Genomic DNA, 20533 nt, shown 5'->3' on the forward strand with positions numbered 1-20533 from the left:
TATTAGAGAAAGAAAAATACATAGGTAAATGTAGACAAATAAAATTCTTTACAACTCGAGACTTCAGACTTTTCCGTCTTACATCAGTGACAAATGAGATCTGAGAAGTGCATTACGGGAGGAGGGGGTAGCTCAAGACTAGGATCCAAAGTCTTGGAAAATGTGGCCGAGATGGATCCAAGGATCGGATCTGTGACCCATCAGTGAGGAAGAATGAAAAGGTAAATGTCAGATGTTCCAGATAAACCCAGAGTAGTTACATTTCTATTTACACTGATATCGTTACCATTAAAAGTCCGTCTGGAGTTAGAGACTTGAACTGGAATCCAAACGTTTGGAAGTAGAAGCAGCAGAAAGACTGATGTCTGGAGGCTGAGGAAAATGAGAAACGAAACTACATCTAAACCGAAAAGAATGAGAGGCAGAGGACACATGAAAAGGAGATGTTGACTCTTCGCCAGGGTCATGGAGGTAATGGGGAAGGGAGTAACTGAACCCCAGAAGCAACAAAGGTCACTAAATTTCTTCCACGATTTACAGAGGAGGATAACTTTGATATTTTCATTCATAAGTAGGAAAAGGTATGTACACAGTATAATGCTGACCAAGGGCTCTGGGTACAGCTCCTGACCCCCTTACTCCATGGTAAAGCTGTAACTGCCATTTCTAAATTGTCTGATACTGACTGCTTAACTCATTACAGCAGAGTGAGTCTCCAAGCGTTTCTGCAGTTACCTCCCACTGTGCCTGTTGTGTCAAATATTGCTTGTTCAAATTTGCATTAATTCCAAAACTATGCTACATACAATGTATCAGAATATTTTATCTTGAAGCATGCATGATGTCAAACACAACTGTACTGATATTTGACCTCTGTCAATGAGTATTTGTTAGAAAGTACAGTTGTGTACAAATGTAGGTGTTTGAGTGTATTCACTGTTGCAGTCATTACATTTGGGTTATCTGCTTGCAGTAGCCCTCAGTCAGCCTGATTAACAAAGTCTTGGGTCCTGTGTCAGTTGCTGTCCCTTCTTCCATGACGTCAGGTCGTCAGGGGTATAAAAACATGCAGCCAACGCCATATCATCAGTTTTTCTTGCCCCAGATGTCAGATGACCCCTAATGGGAAGCAATTTAATCTATAATACAAGGATATACCGCCAAAAAAAAAGCAAATACACCAAAAATCTTTCTGAGCATAGTAAGTGAGAGCAGAGGTATAGCCAAAAGAAGAAAGGGGGCTGGAGGGAGGGTAACCAGGACTGCAACAGTGAATACACTCGAACATCTACATTTATGTTAAGTGTACACAACTGCACTATGTTCTTCGTGTTTCACTGTTGCAGACATTACATTTGGGTAGATTCCCAAAGCTAAGGTTGGGAGGAGGAATTTAAATAGAATTAGGACCAGCTATAAGGCCCCGCAAGACTGCAGTGGCAAAACCAGCTCTGGATTTAGAGAAAATTGGCAAATGATAATGCTTGGTGAAAGTATGTACAGAACTTCAGGTAGCAGCTTCTAGGATGTCCCTTGTAAGGACGCCCCTGAGAAAGGCTGTAGAGGTAGATGCAGCCCTGGCTGAATGGGGTATGATGCCCTGTGGGATAGGTTTTCCAAGGTGCTTATAGCAGAAATAAATGCAGTGGCCTATCCATTTTGAAATGGTTTGCTTTGAAATAGCTTTCCCCTCTGTCCCTGCAGCAAATGCCACCACAGTTGTTCAGATTTCCTTTGAGGTTTAGTTCTGTCCAAGTAGAATCTAAGTTGTCTGTGCACATCTAAGGAGTGCAGTGTCTGTTCCCCTTTGTTCTGTGGGTTAGGAAAGAAGGTAGGCAAATGAATGGACTGATTAAGAGCCACACTGGATACCACCTTGGGATGAAGGAGGGATTGGTTCTGAGGGACACCCTGTCCGCATGAAAGATGATGAAAGGCTCCACTGCCATAAGGGCCTGTAACTCAGATACCCTTCTTGCAGAAGTGATTGCTAAGAGGAAAGCTGTTTTCAAGGAAAGGAATTTTAAATCTGCAGTAACAGCTGGCAAGAAAGGAGGAACAGTGAGTCTCTCCAAGACAAAGTTAAGGTCCCAGGCTGGAGCTTGAGCAGAGGGTGAGAGAAGAGGGAAGGCTCTCTGCTATAGTGAGCTGAAATAGCTGAGGCATGAATTTCGGAGGAAAAGGACAAGCCCTTATGAAGCATCTCCGTCAAATATTGTAGAATATGAGGTAAATTGGGCACTGCTGCGCTCATCCCTTGAGATTGTTTCCAGGTACAAAATCTTTTCCATTTTGCAGCATAAGATTTTCTAGTACTAGGCCTCCTAGCCTCTAAAATGATATCAATCACCGACTTCCTGAGTGGTAGTAAAGGAGAGATTAGGTAATTAGCCAGGCTGCTAAGGTTCAGGGTTAGCAGCTGAGGGTGTAGAATCTGGTTCTTCTGCTGAGACAACAGGGAAGGAGTCTGAGGCAGGTGCCATGGGGCCAAGTGTGACACTGCGCAGGAGGGGGTACCAGTGTTGGCGTGGCCAGTCTGATGCAATTAAAATCATCCTTGGCTTGTCCTGTTTGATCTTTAGTAGTACCTTGGAGAGCAGAGACAGAGGCGGAAAGGCATAAACTGATAGGTTTTTCCAGCTGAAGGATAGAGCATTCACTTTCAAGCTAGTTCGTGGGGAATCCTTGTGCAAAATTTGTCCAAGTGATAGTTCTTGGGGGAGGCAAACAGGTCTATATCTGGGCTTCCCCATTTGCCAGTCAGCACGCTGAAAATCCTTGGTTCCAGTTTCCACTCGTGTGGGTCCATGAGGTTTCTGCTTAGTCCATCTGCCAGTGTATTTAGTTTTCCTGGCAGGAACTGAGCTTGTAGAGTCACTTGGTAGCTCAAGGCTGTGTTCCACAATGTCATGGCTAGTATGCAGAGGGGGTAAGAGTGAGTACCCCCCTGCTTGTACCACACGACCGTGGTGTCCATCTTTACCATTAGTTGTCCTGGACGAATGTGGTCCTTGAAGGCTGTTAGAGCATTCTGTACAGCTAGCCTTTCCTTGATTTGTGTGTAGGTGCATTTGACTTGGGTTCCACTTGCCCTGAATGCACTTCCCTGCCAAGTGAGCCCCCCATGCATAGTCTGATGCGTCTGTTAAGGTTTGGGCAGCAGGGGGTAGTGTGAATGGTAGTCCCTTGTTTTTGGTGGCAGGTCTCTGCCCACCAAAAGAACTCTAGGTGTACGCAAGTTATGATAGGAATCATAGCTTCTAGATCCTGTGAATGCTGACACCATAGGCTTCAGAGATACCACTGCAGTTTGCTCATATGCAGCCTTGCATATGGAATTAGAAGAATGCAGGAAGCCATGAACCCCAAGGCTTGTAGTATTTGCCTTGCAGATAACTGGGTTTTTGTGGCCACTTGTTTGAAGTAGGTTGTCAAATGAGATGATTTCTTTGGCTTGAGGAAAGCCATCTGGGAAGTTGTATTCAAGCTTGCTCCCAGGAATATAATTTGTTGACAGGGTATAAGGTGTGATTTCTTTTCGTTTATGGTGTACCCCAGACAAGTCAGTACCCTTTGAACAAAGGCCAGATGATTCAAAAGTATGTCCTGGCTTTCTGCCCGAATTAGACAATCGTCCAGGTATGGATATATTTGAATATTTCTTTGCCTGCAGAATGCAATGACTGGAGCTAGGCATTTTGTGAATACCCTGGGCGCAGTAGATAAGTCAAAGGGCAGTGCAGAGCACTGATAGTGCATGTAGCCTGCTTTGAAGCGTAGGGACCTTCTGCAAGACTCCCTGATAGGAATGTGCAGGTATGCTTCTTTTAAGTCTAGTGTTACCAACCATGCATCTTTGCCTAGCATAGGAAGCAGCTGGTGAAGAGCCAGCATCTTGAATTTTGGAATCACCAGAAAGGTACTTACAGTAGAAAGGTCCAGGATAGGACGCCATGTATTGCCTTTTCTGGGTACCAGAAAAAGTCTTGAATAGAAACCTTGTCCCTTTTCCTCTTCTGGTACCAAATGAATAGCCCCCATGCTTAAGAGAGAGAGTACTTGATTTGGGGCCTCTGCCCACTGATTTGCGGGTAGATCTGGCCACCCGCTTGGTGTTGGTAAGTTGTGGAAGTGAAATCTGTATCCTTGGTACACTATATTTAAAACCCATTTGTCCTGTGTAATGAGTTCCCAGTTTTTGGCCTGCAGACCAATCTTTCCGCCTAAAGGAGCATTCAGTTGGGAAGTGCTTGAAGTTTTAAAAGCAAGTCATTGAGACAGTTTTCTATAGGGGGAGTCTTGCTACTCCCTGATTTGGGTGCGGAAACCCCCTATTGCTTGTCTTGTGTCCCCCCTGGGACTGAAAACTGGGGTTTCTGCTGTGTCTGGGTTTGGCTTGAGAAGATCTGGAAGGGGCTGGAAAGGACCAATTCTTAGAGGGCCAGTGCCTACTAAATCTAGGAGGCTGAACTTGTAAGAAATCTTAAACAGTTTGCATAGATTTAGCTTTATCTTCCATCTTTTTAAGAACTTCCTCAGCCTTGTTGCCAAACAAGCGGTCCTGATTTAAGGGAGCATCCAACAATTTAGCTTGAACATGATCAGGCAAAGATTGTGCCTTAAGCCAAGCATGCCTTTTGAGCACAGACCTAGTAACAGCAGCCCTGCAAGAGGCCTCTAATGAATCAAATCCACATTGCAAAGTACATTTTTCAACCTGTTCAGCAGAATGCATAAAATCCTGTATTTCTTTGTTTTCCGCACAGTCAGGAATCAACATTATTTTCTGTTTAAGCAATCCAATATCATGTTGCTGATACTTTAACATATGAAACTGGCAGTTTAAAGCCCTAATGGCCAAGGTTGCAGAAGTGTAAACCTTCTTACCCCATCTATCCAGCGCCCTGGAGTCTATCAGAATGGGTAGGATTTTTAGCAGTAGAATCCTTAATGCCCTTGGGTCCCTGTGAAATAGTCTCTGGATCCGCAATAGGATTTTTAAAAAGGAACTTGTGTGAATCTGGAACCCTGTAATATCTTGTCAGGTTTTCTGGGAGCAGGAGGCAAAGAATCAGGGGCCAAACTAGATTCTGAAAAAGCATCAACAATGTCTAGTACAGGAGGAATAGCTAAAGGCCTGTGCTGAGGCAGGAGTAAGAAATCCCTAAGCCTCTTTTTTTGAAATAAGAAAAATCCTGACTTTCCCAGTGGAAATGCTCCCTCAGAGTATGTAAAGTTTCACCAAAAGAAAAATCCTCTTGAGGGGAAGCAGAGGGAATAGAGTCCTCTTCATCAGAATCCTCATAAGTAGATAAGGGCAAATCCAGATCATCAGAAGAATCAGAAAAATCAGAATCCTGGTCAGAAGATTCATAAACAACTTCAGTCCTAGGTCTCCTAGAAGGGGGAGGTTGGCTTCCCCCGATTAGAGTTATAAGATCTTCAGCCATTCTTAGTTGTTTTTTAGGCATAAAGGCCTGAGCATGCGGCCTGGGCGTAATTTTTTTAGGCATGGTTCGAGATTTAGGCCTAAAAGAAGACAGAGGCTTTGGTTTAATATGCAAGTCTGTAGGCCTGAATACACCCTCAGAAGCCAGTGCCTGCACACTGGCTCCGGACCCATCCAAGGTAGAGACATCTGCGGGTTCCATAGTTGAAGCATCTCGCGGCATACCGGACTCTGAATGGGTCTCAGTAGAGGCCTGCGAATCAAAATAGCAGGTATCAGGGGCTGCGAAAGGAACTCACTGAGTACCGGCCGAACTGGCAACTGGCTTAGGAGAAGCCTCGTCAGCAGTTTTGGACCTCGGCGGCCTGTCTCTATCCTTACGTTTTTTCAAAGAATCGGTAGTCGGATGGCTTGAAGAAGCCATTTCGGAGTATAAAGAACGAGTATGAAAATAATTAGCTGCAAAAATAGCCCAACAACGGATAGTGCGCTGATTAAATAAAGCACAAAACCGACAGCAAGGTACACTGCGGTCAGGGCCTAGGCAAGGAATACAATACGAATGAAAATCTTTATGAGGTATTTGCTTTCCACAAGTAATGCAATTAACTTTTACTGACATTGGTGAGGAGCAAGAAAAAGTTTCCCCAACGGGGTACTTAGCTTTAGTTGAAGACTTAAGTTCTGAAACTTGAAAACGAAAATTTCAGGAGTCGGCCAACCGGCACTTGCGAACTGCTTCTGCTTCGGGCACCACACGGCAAGAAAGACTGATGTAATGGTGTCAGCTGCATGTTTTATACCCCTGACGACCTGACGTCATAGAAGGGACAGCAACCGACGCAGGACCCAAGACTTGGTTAATCAGGCTGACTGAGGGCTACTGCAAGCAGATAACCCAAATGTAATGACTGCAACAGTGAAACACAAAGAACATCTGTACTATGTTCTTTGTGTTTCACTGTTGCAGTCATCATATTTGGGTTGATTCCCAAAGCTGAAGAGAAGGGTGGAGGCAGTCAAGACTGGGGGCTGGCTAGGATGCCCTGCAAGACTGCGGTGGCAAAGCCTGCCCTGGATTTGGAGAAGATAGGCAGATGGTAATGCTTGGTGAAGATATTAACTGATGTCCATGTTGCAGCCTCTAGGATGTCCCTGGTGGGGACCCCTCTGAGGAAAGCTGCAGAGGTGGAGGCTGCTCTAGTAGAAAGTGTCCTGACCCTCTTAGGGGGAGGTTTCCAGTGTTGTTTGTAGCAGAAATGGATGCAGTGTGCTATCCATTTGGAAATGGTTTGTTTGGATATGTCTTTGCCCTCGACTCCTGCAGCAAAGCTGACTAACAATTTATCAGTCTTTCTAAATGATTTAGTCCTGTCTAGATATAATTTGAGCTGTCTGTGCACATCTAGAGAGTGCAGTATTATTTCCCCCTTGTTTTGTGGGTTAGGGAAAAAGGTGGGCAAATTAATGGATTGGTTGAGAGCCACACTGGAAACCACTTTTGGCATGAAGGATGGGTTAGACCTGAGGGAGACCCTGTCAGCATGGAAAATGATGAAGGCCTCTACAGTCAATAGTGCTTGTAGCTGGGATACTCTTCTTGCTGAAGTGATGGCCAGAAGCAAGGCTGTCTTCCATGAGAGAAACTAACTCTGCTGAAGCTGCTGGATCAAAGGGGGGGCAGGGTGAGCTTTCTCAACAAAAAGTTTAGGTCCCAAGCTGGGGTAGGTGCTCTTCTGGGGTGGCATTAAGTTGTTAGCCCCTCTTAGGAACTGTTTGATGAGAGGGAATGAGAAAAGAGGTGGCTCTGTGCTGAAATGAGCAGATATAGCTGAGGCATGAATTTTAAAAGAAGAAAAGGATAGACCCCTGTGTAGTAGGTCAGCACGGTAATCTAGGATGAGAGGTAGGGAGGGCTGTGCCGTCCCGGCTCCCTTTTCCATTTGTCAGCATAAGACTTTCTAGTACTAGGGAGTCTGGCCTCACGTATAACATCTAGAACCTACTTGCTGAGATTGGCAGCTTGTGTAGTGGTCAGGGAATAAGCCAGGCTGCCAGATTGAGGGTCTGCAATTGGGGATGCATGAATTCTCCTTCCCTCTGGGTCAGGAGTCTTGGGATCCGAGGGAGATGTCATGGTGACAGGCTGCGCAGCAGTGGATACCAGTGTCTTCATATTCAGATACCTCAGAGTCATTGGACTCCTGTTCAGATAAAACTACTGGGGACAAATCTCTTTCTTTTGGAAGGGGTAGCTTGGCTTCCCCTGATCAGCATTACAAGATCTTCCGCCATTTTAAGCATTTGAGGCTGAGGTGAGGAAGCAGGGGTGCCTGAGATTGGGTCGGTTTCTTGGGTGTGGTTCGTACCCTGGGCCTTAGAAACTCAGTAGTTTTCGAAAAAATGATAGACGCGAAAAGTCAGTCTGTGTTGAGTATCTGTAGTGCGAAGTACTTCCTCAGAAATCGGTGCCTGCACAGTAGCTCCGGACCCATGCAAGGTAGAGACATCTGCAGGATCCTTAGTCGAAGAGTCTCGCGGCATACCTGACTCCGAAAGGATCTTGGTAGCGGCCTGCGAATCCACAGAAGTGGGCATCAGGGGCTGCAAAAGTGCCTCACTGAGGACCGGAGAACGGACTACTAGCTTAACGGAAGTGTTGTCAGTAGGTTTGGACCTGTGTGGTCCATCTCTGTCTTTATCCTTACATTTTTTCGGAAGATCTGCTGTCAGATGGCTTACCGAAGCCATACTGGAATTCGAGGACTGACAGTGAAAATATCCAGCTACAGTAAGGGCCAGATGACATATAGTTCTGGCATTGAACAAAGCACAAAAGCGACAACAGGGGACGTCGTGGTCTGGGCCTAAGCAAGTGACACAGTAAGAATGAAAGTCTCGGTGTGGTATTTGCTTTCCAAAGGCAAGACAATTGTTAACTTTTTCTGACATTGGTTAGAGCAAGAAAAAAGAATCCCCAACGGGGTACTTATCTTTAGAAGACTTCAACTTCAATTTGGAAAACAAAAACTCAGGTAGCGGCCGGCCCTCTTGTGAGGTGCTTCTACTTCGGGCTCCTCGGCAAGAAAGACTGGTATAATGGCATCGGCTGCTTTACTTTATACTACTGATGACCTGACGGCAACCGATGCAGAAATACTAAGCCTCTGGTATTGGGGCCGACTTGGGGCTAACCTGGCAGGGATAACCCAAATGTGAGGACTGCAACAGTGAAATACGAAGAACATCATGGAAGGAGGGGCTAGTACACTATGAAAGTTTTACAAGCATAGTGGTTATGACACCTAGGTAGTACATTCTTATGGTTTCAACAGCAAAAGCTGAAATACATAAAATCTGACAGCACAGACGTCTGTTCTCCAATGGTAGCAATGACCAATGCTTACAAACTGTAATCTTAGGCATATGCTGTAAGTGACCTCAAAAATTTAAATGGTAGGGAGCTCTAGCCAAGATGTTTGCTCAGCATTCTTCCATAATGAAATACTAGTTGGAAACAATGAACCTAAACTCCTAACAAAGCAAAAAGAATACTGCTAACTTTGCAAGCACATATACTCTCCTACAGTAGTTATGTGTAAGCTGCATCCAGTGCTGTAGCTACACGTGCATTTGTTGCAACATTTCCAAGCTACATCCCTCAAACTTTGGTTCACATAGAAGAAATGTAACCAGTACTGACCAACATGCTTAAGTAGTCAACATTTAAATATACATACTACTTGTACTACACCATAACTTATTTGTTCTGGCCAGTCAGAAACTTGAACATTTTAGGAGAAAATGATGTCTGCACAGAAATTGCCCAAGCCTGTGGAATTCTGAATGACCTCCAAATGGAAATGCATTAAAATAAAGGTATGCTTCACTAATGGAAACTACACAAAATAAGTATTGGAAATGTTTCTTGCTTTACAAAGGAAACTCTTAATTAACTGTAACAAAAACAAAAGTACCACAGGGTACCTATCTCAGCATCAGTTCATGAAAAATGTGAGGTTTAAATAACCTGATTCTTCTTATACATAGTAATACATGACATGTCAAGCCAAGAATGACAGCGTGGGGTTTACAGTATGTGCAACCTAAGACAGTGTTGGCCATTCAAGATCATAAAAAAATGCATTTAGGTTTCTTCTGTTAGGCAACCTCCCTAACTGTACAGTGCTATCAGGATCATTCTCCCTCCCTGTAATACTGACAACATTTCTATTGTAAATGGTTAATATCCATGAACCACAGCAACTTACCAGCATTTCTTACTGCCTATGCAGCCTAACAAGTAAGTACTCACCTCCATTCCCATCCATCACTTCCTTTAAAGTAGCAGAGAGATCTATCAAGGCCGTCGAGTTTGTAGTGACAGACAAGGGGTTAATAGTGCTATTTCCTGCAGATAATGTGCTGGGACTGACTTTAACGTCTGGAAAGAGAGACATTTGAAGATAGTTACTGTAATGATAACCACTAATTTTCGGTCCTCCAACAAATTTATGTTTCCTACAACAGACCAAGTGGAAATCCTTTTATGAAGGGAAGAAAATACAGCTGTGTGAGGTACTCATAGCAGCAGATTCTTCAAATCATCTAGATGGTTAACTGAACCCCTTACTCCTGGATACTGGTTTGCCAATCAAGCTCCATTTGGCCACAGTTCCAAAGCAGTCTTGACCCCTTCTACATGAATATCGTGGGGCTTCACCCACAGCATTCTGAGAAAGAATGCTTGAATTTAAAGAGTACAAGTCCAAACTAGTTGTACTTTGTTGCAATGAACAAAACCTGCAAATACCCATACATTGCAAACAAATACTATAAACTCTGACAAGGGAAAAAAGAGGTAACATTCCAAATAATAAAACAGGTACATAAATAAATTAAAAAATGTCAAAAATTAATTCAATGAAAATCAAAAGCAAGAATACATCAGCAAATAGAATGGACTTTTACACCAACATTAGGTGCCTAACACTTTAGACTGCTACAAGCTTCTGTTTGGTGACCTTTACTAAGCCAACACTGTTATGAAAGACCCAAGTCTCTTGCACTTTCTAAATTTTCTTAACAGTATAAACAACCTGCTGGTGTGACAAGCATGTGTCCCAACAAATTCCCTACCTATGCAATAAACAACTTGTACACAAAAAATGTAGCTCCTTAGCTTCCTTTAAAACCATCCTTCAAGAGTAGCTGGGGATATGAAAATTCATCTCCTGGCTGTGTAATCTGGCTCTTACTGACAGTGGAAACTAAAAGCTATGGTTGCAGTGGCTAGGTTCCAAATAGTGAACTAGATCCTTTGCCTAGGTAACAGCCTACAAATTTATACATATAAGCCTGTATCTATTCTCACCAATAACAGGATAAACAGGAAAAGTAAGGTGCACAAGTGTGACAAGTAACAGAGCATAGATATATATTAATACCTCAGGATAAAGAAAAGAGGGTTTCCGCAGCTTGAGGATCTAATCCCATGGTGACCAACTCACACATCTGTACTATCCGTCTTCATCTTAGATACTGGTCACAATACTCTTTACTCTTAAGTAGAATGTAATACACTACACCCAAATCAAGTAAAAAAAGGGAGGTTGGTAATAAATATAAACAAGCCAGTACATAACAGGCAAACCTTGCCCTGGTTCTGGACTGACAATCTAACATGTAATGCATAACTGAAAAAAAAAAGCACACTCCATAATTTTAAATATACTCTGTGCTGAACACACTAGCAAAGAAGTGGGGAGTCAGCAATCATACAAAGAATGGCCTAATCAGGCCAAGCAATAACTTAAAATACTGGTCAGAAAATGAAGCAACAAAGTTTCATAAACAGGGAGTTAAATGTTTGTTTGGTCTGCATTGCTTCTCTTACATACACAAATCAGACAAACTATCACAATGACTGATATGTTTACTCCTCCAAGGATAAATGCACTGTCAATTGACATCAATAACTTGCAAAATTATTCTCTTCCATCACCTTTTTAACAGCAGATAAAGAAACTAGGCAGTATGGTTCAAAGATGTAGAAGAAATAATTTTCAAATGAACTTATTTTGTGGAAATGTAGTTAAGGGCTCCATACAAGTAGATACCTTTAAATTCAGAAATCCCACCTCAAGTCACAGCTACTAAAAAACTTTTCCTGAAATAGAACTTCTAATTTTAAGAAGCCACAGTTTCAATTTCATTGGCTGACAAAAGCACTAACCACAGCAGCAGATCCTCAAACGACTTCCCTCCAGTGTACAACCATGGAGTGAAGGGCCTTCTCTTCTCTGTTTCTGGCTACTTCAAAGAAAACGTAATAATATGGGAGAGTGCTGCACACCCCCTAGTGCAGTGATGGTGAACCTTTTGGGCCCAGTGCGTCAATAATTCAGAAAATGCCTAACTTGACTCTGCTGGTTTGTCACCCCCACCCACCCACCCACCCCAAGCAAAAATGTACAACAAATATAAAATAAAATAAATAAAAAGAATACAGCATCCATGGGACCAGATGACATCCCAGGCTGTGTATTACATGAACTACAAAATTAACTGGCACCTCATCTAAGTGTCATGTTTAATCATAGCCTCACCTCAGGCTTCGTGCCCACTGAGTGGAGCACAGCTACAGTTATCCCACTCCACAAGGGGAGATCCACCTTGGATCCCGGGAACTACCGCCACATCAGTCTGACGAGCCTGATCTGCAAGGCCATGGAACGTATTATCATGCAGCTTATAAACAAAGACATTGGCAACCTTCAAACACTGGAACTCACCCAGTTTGGGTTCGTGAAGGGCCGATCTTGTCTCCTGAACCTGACTGACTTCTTCGAGTCAGCCTCCAGAGCTGTGGACGAGGGTAAGGCAGTCCACACAGCCTATCTGGACCACTCCAAAGCCTGATATCATCCCCCACTCTGCAATCATAGATAGACTTACTAAGGTGGGCATTAATCCCTATGTCACTCGATGGGTTGCCAACTGGCTTACTGACAAAACCCACACTGTAAAAGTAGCAGACTCCAAATTCAGCTCCAGACAAGTGGAGTACCTCAGGGTTCAGTCCTGGGGCCGCTCTTGTTTGGCATCTACTTCTCTGAAGTACAGGCCAACACTACGGGACTCTGGCTAACAAAGTTTGCAGATGACTGCAAATTGTGAGCCATTATTGAATCCCCAAATGATGTGGATACTCTACAAAAGGGCCTTACAGAAACAGATGCTTGGTGCCAGAGTAATGGGCTCAAGCTCAATGCCAAGAAATGTATAGTTATTCCCCTTTGGGAAAAAATATGTACCCGTGAATTATCACATAAGTGGCAGTACACTAAACACCAAAAGTGTGATGAGACTTAGGGAAACGGGTGGACAGTGGTCTCACCTTCTATAACCACATCGCCACAACAGTCAGGAAATCCTTCTATGTGGCACACCTCATCACTAAGGGCTTTTAATCCAGAAAAAAGGAGGTCATTGTCCCACTGTACTCATCCCTCATTAGACCCATTATAGAATACAATGCCCCATTTGGTATGTACCTGTCAAGACATCTGCAACGGGAAAGGCCGCAGAAATACCTCACTAAAAGAATCACAGGCCTAAAGCAGATGCCCTATGCTGACCGCCTTAAAAAACTCCAGCTATACTCTGTCGCATATTGTCTACTCAGAGGTGATCTCTGCTTAACATACAAGACCATGTCAAACCCAGAGCTGTTGGACATGCTACACTTACAGAAATCCCAATCCCTCAGAGCCACAAGCTCCAGGGATCTAAACCTTGTCATCACAATAAACAAAACATGCTGGAGGGATAGATTCCTGACCCAGACACTCCCCAGACTCTGGAATAGACTGCCCATACATGTCAAGCAGAGCGCCTCTTTGGCCCTCTTCAAAAGGGACCTTGACGATTGGATGGGAGAAAGGAAATTCACCCCGGGGATCACGTCAGTCGCCCTGCTAGACAGGGGTCCAGGGAAGTAAATAGCCAGGGAATTGTTATGGCTAGGCTTGTATAGGCCCTAGGGCTGACAGCCTAGTACCCACCTGTGAAAATAAATAAAGCAGCATAGCTCTCAACACATCAGGGATAAATCTCAACAGAATCTAGCACAAATCTAGAAATGAGACATGGACAGTTTTAATCTACTAGTACTATTAATTTGAGATGCTGACAAAAATGAACATGAATTAATATACATTTTCTGAAGTAAACTAAGTCTGCAAATCGAATTATTGTCAAGTGTAAATTGTTGCCATTTTTAGGAGGTATTAAGAGGGACAGTTGAGAGTAATGTAAAACAGCACACGTTTAGAAATACAGACTACTTACCCTTTGCAGAAGTGTAACCACAAAGAAAAAACATGGTCAGCACTGCCCTTTGCAGACTATCGAGACAGTATACCAAAACAGTCTGACTTTAATAACTTCTTTACCTCTGCAGCAGTGTTGTTGAACTGGTTTGTGGCACAAAACAGTTCAATGCACTTCACACGAGCAACAAATGCAAAAGCAGTTTTTTTGGTTAACTCAGGTGTAGATGACACGCCCTTGTGGTGTGTCACCTTTGACATGCATGTCATAAGTTCGCCATCACTGCTATAGTGTAACCTCTTCCCTGGTAAGGTCAGACCATAAAATGGTCTCCTCTGAAGTAAAAATAAAACCTGGACCTCCAGCTATATTCAGGAACTACTCTAAGGCTAACTTCCTGCTATTAAGTGATAACATGGCAAAATTTCAAGCCCCCATAAACCCTGAGAACACTGCTGCCTACGCAGAACTGTTCACAGAAACCCTAAATAAGCATGTTAATAGCTGCATAGAGGCAGCTGTACCCACCAGGAAGAAGTAAGAACTATCTCCAGAACCAAGCCACCCTGGTAGAATCACAAAATCAATAGGCTGTTTAACAGAAGGAAGAAAATCTTGGCAAAAATTACTAGGTGTGCCACCCAGCAGGATAAAAGCACTCAAATTAAACAAAACTCAGAGGACAAATAAAGTCTACTAAAGCCAAATTTGAGGTAAATTTGGCTTCCCAGGCCAAGGACAATTACAAGATATTCTTTAGCTATGCCTGCAACCTCAAAGGCAATACAGAATTGCGTGCACAGCTCATTGTACATGGAGCCACCTATACTGAACCAGTGACAGGCTGACAACAAAGACTGAAACCATACCAATTTCATGAACTTTAACTGTACTTTGACTTGGGAATAAGGTCCATTCCCGCCATGGTATTAGAAACCCTAAAGACTTAGTGAAATTAAAAGAGAGAGAAACCAGAAAATTTACCAAACCTACTGGCCAACAAATACAGGTCCAACTTTATCCCTCTTCTCCCTCTCAACCTTTGCAGATAAATATAAAGTAAAAATACAAAATAAACAATTCATTAATCGTCCAAAAAAGTTTTATAGAAAACTGTGAAACAAGGTAAAAGGAATTGAAAGACTGCCAAAAAAAAAAATAGATGCATTTTGCAGAAGTATCTATGAAGAGCCTGTGGAACATAAAGATGCTAAATGGATAGTAGCAGTAAAATAAAGAATAACAAGTTTAAAGGTACAGGATATGAAATGGGATAAAGTAACAGAAACAGAGATTGAAACAAACTTAAGAAAAGCCTTTAATTGGAAAACCCCAGGCCCAGATGCAGTATCTAACTTTTGGTTAAAAGTATTAACATCTTTGCAGAAAGATTTAGCCACGAGTACGTACTACTTATATGCACACCCCCGAACAAACACCAGCCTGGTTAACAAGAAAAACAATGCTCCTACTTAACAGTGAACCTACAATCTACCCTAAAAATTTAAAGACCAATACCTTGCCTTCCCACGACATATCAACTACACATGGGAATTAATACCAATAGAGTCATTTAGAAGAAAACTCAATTATGGCAGTTGAACAAAAGGGAAATAAAAGAAAGTCATATGGAACAAAGGGTCATTTGTTAAATAAAGTCATAGTAGAGAACTCTAAAAAGGGGAAGAATTTAAGTATGGCATGGTGCGTCAGGGCTGGCAACTCTGTACGTAAAAATCAACTGCCAATCATTAGCGGACCAGAGTTCTGCTGTGGCGACCCCTAACCAGGAAAATCCGAAAGTCACAACAACATGGATTGACTATAAAAAAGCATTTGATAGTACCCCACATTCATGGATAAAAGAGTACTTGAAAATGTATAAGATACACCCTACACTGACAGACTGCATTACAGTGACCATGAAACAGTGGCAGACCATTTTGCAATTAAATCATGATAAAGGACAAATTACTCCAGGGATAAAAATTCAAAGGGGGATATTCCAGAGTGACTCTGCACTGCTGCTATACTGTCTTGCCCTTAACCCATTAAGCTGTCTATGTAACAACCTAGGCCATGGCTATAATTTGGCTCCTAGAAAACAAAGTGTAAAGACTAATCTTCGCTCTGTTGATGATTTAAAACTCTATAGCTCATCAGATGAGGAACTGAAAGCACAACTGCAAGTTGTCAAAACTTTTTCAGATCATATAAAAATGTCATTTGGTCTTGATAAATGTGCAAAAGCAACCCTTAAAGTGGAAAAACCGCAGCATCAGGAAAACAAGAAGTTATGCACTCACCATAACGTTCGATGTATGTAGTCCATCTCGCCTCACATTCTTACCCGTGGGTTCGGAGTTGAATGTCGGCTCCGACTCTGCCAACTTTTTTAGCTCAAAGTCTTTCTATTGGCTGGGATAAGATGGTATCCCATATGCTGCACTGCTCTCTATCCCCAGATCTAGTTTGCTGCGAGCCCCAGCACTCATTCTCCATGCATAACACCACCTAAGGAAAGGGAGAACAAACCAATAATGAAGGGAGCTCTGAAACCAGACCTAAGCTCCAGATCCTCCAGGACGGGGGAAGAAGGGAGGGGGTAAGTAAGAATGTGAGGCGAGATGGACTACATACATCGAACGTTATGGTGAGTACATAACTTCTTGATGTTATGTAGTCCAATCTTGCCTACATTCTTACCCGTTGGACAACGTTCCCCAGCACCTAAATCCTGGGAGGCTCAGTGGAAAATACTCCTGAGCACTGTGGAACCAAAGGAAGACCTGCCCCTAGATACCACATCTAACTTGTAATGAGTAACAAAGGTGTGAGGAGATGCCCAAGTAGCCGCAGCACAAATATCATCCATAGACAATCTGGCCTGAAAAGCTGTAGATGTAGATACAGACAGAGTAGAGTGAGCCTTCACCCGGAACGGTAAATCTTTACCCCTGAGGAATAAATGAAAGAAATACAACTGGAGGTCCACCTGGACAACATGACTTTGGAGACAGGAGACCCAAATTCTGTTTTCCGAAAAGGAAACAAGCTGATCAGATTTTCGGAGGTCTTTTGTTCTGTGCAAATAAAAACGTAATTGTCTGTGTACGTCCAATTGCTGAAATTTGAATTCTGCCTTGTTTGAGAACTGGGGAAAAAACACTGGCAATTCGATAGCTTGATTAAGGTTACTGACTGACGCCACTTTGGGAAGAAAGGAGGGGTTCAGTCTGAGAGAAACCCTGTCCTTATGAAAAATCAAATAACGGGGTTTGATTGATAAAGCTTGAAGCTCCGAAACACGTCTGGCTGACGTGATGGTTACTAAAAAAACAGTCTTCCAAGTTCCGATACCGGAGGACTAGGTAAAGTGCCCTTTAGGAAAGCCTTACAGAGTCTATGTGCCATCAGGCTAGGATCATCTGCGACATGAAAGGTAGAAATCGCCGCCAATTGGACTTTAATGGTTGTGGCCGCTGAACCCTGGTTAAAGAGCATAGACAAGAACTCCAATACAGACAAAATTGGAGCTGTGTAAGGGTCAATCTTTTTGGTATGCGCCCAGACTGAAAACCTCTTCCATTTACTGTAATAAATCTTCCTGGTCGAGGGCTTATGAGAGGAAAATAAAATATGAACCACCTCCAGTGAAAAATGATGGAGCCTAACTAATGACGGAAGTGGAGTAGCCAGGCTGTCAACTGGAGGGTCCGAAGAGAGGGATGGAGCTGCCCTGACATGTGTCAGTAAGTCTGGTTGTGGGTCCAGAATCCAAGGAGCGCCCATGAGATAGGGATGGAGAAAGAGGAACCAAATTTGACGAGGCTAGTGTGGGGCAATCAGAATCATTCTGCTTCCCAAGGATTGTGCTTCCTGAATAAACTTTGACAGCAAGGGGACCAGAGGGAAGGCATATAGCAGACTGGAGGGCCAATCGTGGACTAAAGCGTCCCTGGGTGACTCCCCCTGAGGGGGCATCAACGTGAAGTAGCTGCTGCATTTGGCATTGAGGGGGCTGGCAAAAAGGTCGCAGCAAGGCTGACCCCACCTGCGGAAGATCTGTTCCGCAACTTGACAGTTCAGGGACCACTCGTAAGGCATCAGAATAGCTCTGCTTAGCCTGTCTGCGATCACAGTGGACTTCCCCGGAATGTGCGTTGCCATCAGAAAATGTTGGGAAGACACTGCCCACTGCCACACTCTCATGGCCTCTCTGCAAAGGGGATAAGACTTGGTTCCTCCCTGCTTGTTCAGATACCACACCACTGACATATTGTCTGAGTGCATTGCAATAGTCCCGAGAGGAAGAAAACTCTGAAGTGCTTGCAACGCTAGTAGCACAGCTCTCATCTCCAGGACATTGACATGCAGATGGCATCTTGTGCTCTTGCCACGTGCCTTGGACTGTCCTGCCTAGATAATGCCCCTCCCACCCCATCAGGGAGGCATCCGTGGTCACCGTGGCAATTGTAGGCGCAGGAATGAAGGGCTTTCCTGCATTCAGGTTGTCGGTGCGAAGCCACCAACTGAGATCCTGTTTGCACATCTGTGAGTAGAATAGGGTGAGAAAGTGGAAGACGGAGACCACTGGGCAAAGAGAAGCCACTGAAGGAGCCTCATATGTAACCTTGCTAGAGGGACTAACAATCGTAACAGCCATTGTCCCCAACAGTTGGAGGACAAATCTTGCCTCTGCTCTTCAAAGAGGGAGCAAGGCGTGAACTTGTTGTTGTAGGACTGATTCTTTCCTGTGGTACAAACGCCCATATGAGGACAGTGTCTGGTTCGGCACCTATAAAAGTGACATGCTGTGAGGGCAACAAGGCAGATTTTTCACAGTTCAATGTGATGCCCAACTGTTGACATAGGATGATAGTAGCTTCCCTGGTCTGAAGTAGATGCCTGGTGGTGGCAGTAAGGAGCCAGTCATCCAGATACGGAAACACTTGGAATCCCTGACGTCTCAAGTGAGCAGTCACCACTGCCATGCATTTGGTAAAACATCCTGGAGGCTGTGATGAGACCAAAGGGCAGGGCTCGAAAGTGAAAATGACTGGCTCCCAGCCGGAAGCGTAGGTGACTTCTGGATGCCCTGTCCATCTTTATGTGGTAGTAAGCATCCTTGAGGTCGATGGAGCACATCCACACTTCTTTTCCCAACAATGGGAGAACAGACTGCAATGTGACCATTCGGAACTTGGACTTTTGCACGTGGGTGTTCAATTGGCTGAGATCCAATATGGGTCTCAGGTCCCTGTCCTTTTCGGCACCAAAAAGAATCTGGAGTAAGTCCCTAATCCGATCTGGTCTGAGGGGACATGTTGGATGGCTCCCTTTTCTAGCAGCTTTGAAACTTCTGAAGCTGCGTAATCCCTTTGACTAGGTGGAACATCCGGGATTTTCTTGATTGGAGGGGGTTTTGACGAGAAGGGGATGACATATCCTCCGGAAATTATTCGCAGAACCCATTGGTCCTAGGTGATGCCTTGCCAGGCCTCCGGGTATAATGAGATTCGACCCCCGACTGGCTCCGGAAACTCACAGTCGGGCCTCCCATCAGGAGCAGCGGTAGTGAGAACCACAAAAGGAATCGCAGTCTCCCGAGTTGTGGGGGCCTCCTCTGCCCCATAGGGTGGTGTCTCCCTGAATAACCACCCCCTCCCCTGCCTCGGGGGGGGGCTCACCTTGTGCACTGGGAAAAAACCTCTGTGATTTCTTGAATCACATTTTTCCACCCCTCTGGGCCTAGAGATAAGGCTTAAAGGGAAGGGAAAAATGGACCCCTACGGCAGACAGTTTTTCCCTCCTGCTCGCACCTGGTGAGAGTGTCTTTCACCTTGGTTCCGAACAAAGAGGAACCATCAAAAGGGGCATCGGTGAATGAAGACTTGAAGGCCTCCGCGAAATGACAAAGGCGCATCCAGGCCTGCCTCCTAAGAGCAACTCCTGAACTTGCTGCCCTACTCGCTCCTTCGGCTGCATATGAGATTAGCCTCATGGAGGTGTTTGCAATGGAAGTGAGGGTATACATCTGAGCGTTGACCGGCTGGGCCACTGCCTCAGAAACGCGTGAGTATCTCCAAGCTCCTTGAGGAGATCTCTCTGGAGCCGTGTAAAGTGTGATAAATAATTCAGTGACCGTAAGGTAAAGGTCGCTGAAGAAAAAGTACGCTTCTCGTACCAGTCCATGGTCCTAGACTCCTTGTTAGGGGGTTGGACGGTGGAAGAAGTCTCGACTAATTCCCTCTGAGTGGCAGCTGCCACCACCATGGCATCCACAGGGACTCCCTTGGACAAAAATTCCTCATCAGGAGGAGCAGACAAAAATTTATTGGGTCTCCTGGGGACTAGTTCCACAGAGTCAGGGGTTTCCCACACCCTTCGACAAACCAAATCCAGAAGCTCGAAGGGTGGAGATACCCAGGAGGCAGAGGGCTGAGCACCGAAGGCCTTCAGGAAGACCGACTCCTCCTCAGAGGGGGGCTTTGGATGGCCAGTCACCTCGATGTCAGAGAAAGAAACATCCTCAGAGGATGACTTGGGGGACCCCTCCGATTCCTCGAGGTCGGTGTCTGATGTGAGAGACTCATCCTAGGAACCTATGTGCTTCCTCTTGCACGTCTTCTTTCTGGGTGGCTCCTCAGGCAAAAACTCTGAGGGGCCCTCAGAAATGTGGGGACCACTCATGGGGGTACCCTGGGGCCTTGGGGCTCCACTGTCTAGAGATAAATGGCAATCAGAGAC

At 44.4% G+C, this 20533-nt stretch overlaps 1 protein-coding gene across 4 annotated transcripts in view; it reads right to left on the minus strand.

The window, feature by feature from the left end:
* Window positions 1–20533, minus strand: part of PHF12 (PHD finger protein 12) — a 1235756-nt gene that overhangs the window by 677125 nt on the left and 538098 nt on the right. For 3 of the 4 annotated variants that reach the window (XM_044054432.1, XM_044054431.1, XM_044054434.1), the window contains exon 10: window positions 9765–9893. The exons of the other annotated variant lie outside the window; for it this stretch is intronic. In XM_044054432.1, the coding sequence (XP_043910367.1) occupies window positions 9765–9893 (129 nt within the window). The remainder of the gene's footprint in view (window positions 1–9764; window positions 9894–20533) is intronic. 4 annotated transcript variants of the gene reach the window in all.

The sequence above is a fragment of the Protopterus annectens genome, chromosome 13.part0 (assembly GCF_019279795.1).
Source record: "Protopterus annectens isolate FY-2018-M chromosome 13.part0, PAN1.0, whole genome shotgun sequence".
NCBI lineage: Eukaryota > Metazoa > Chordata > Ceratodontiformes > Protopteridae > Protopterus > Protopterus annectens.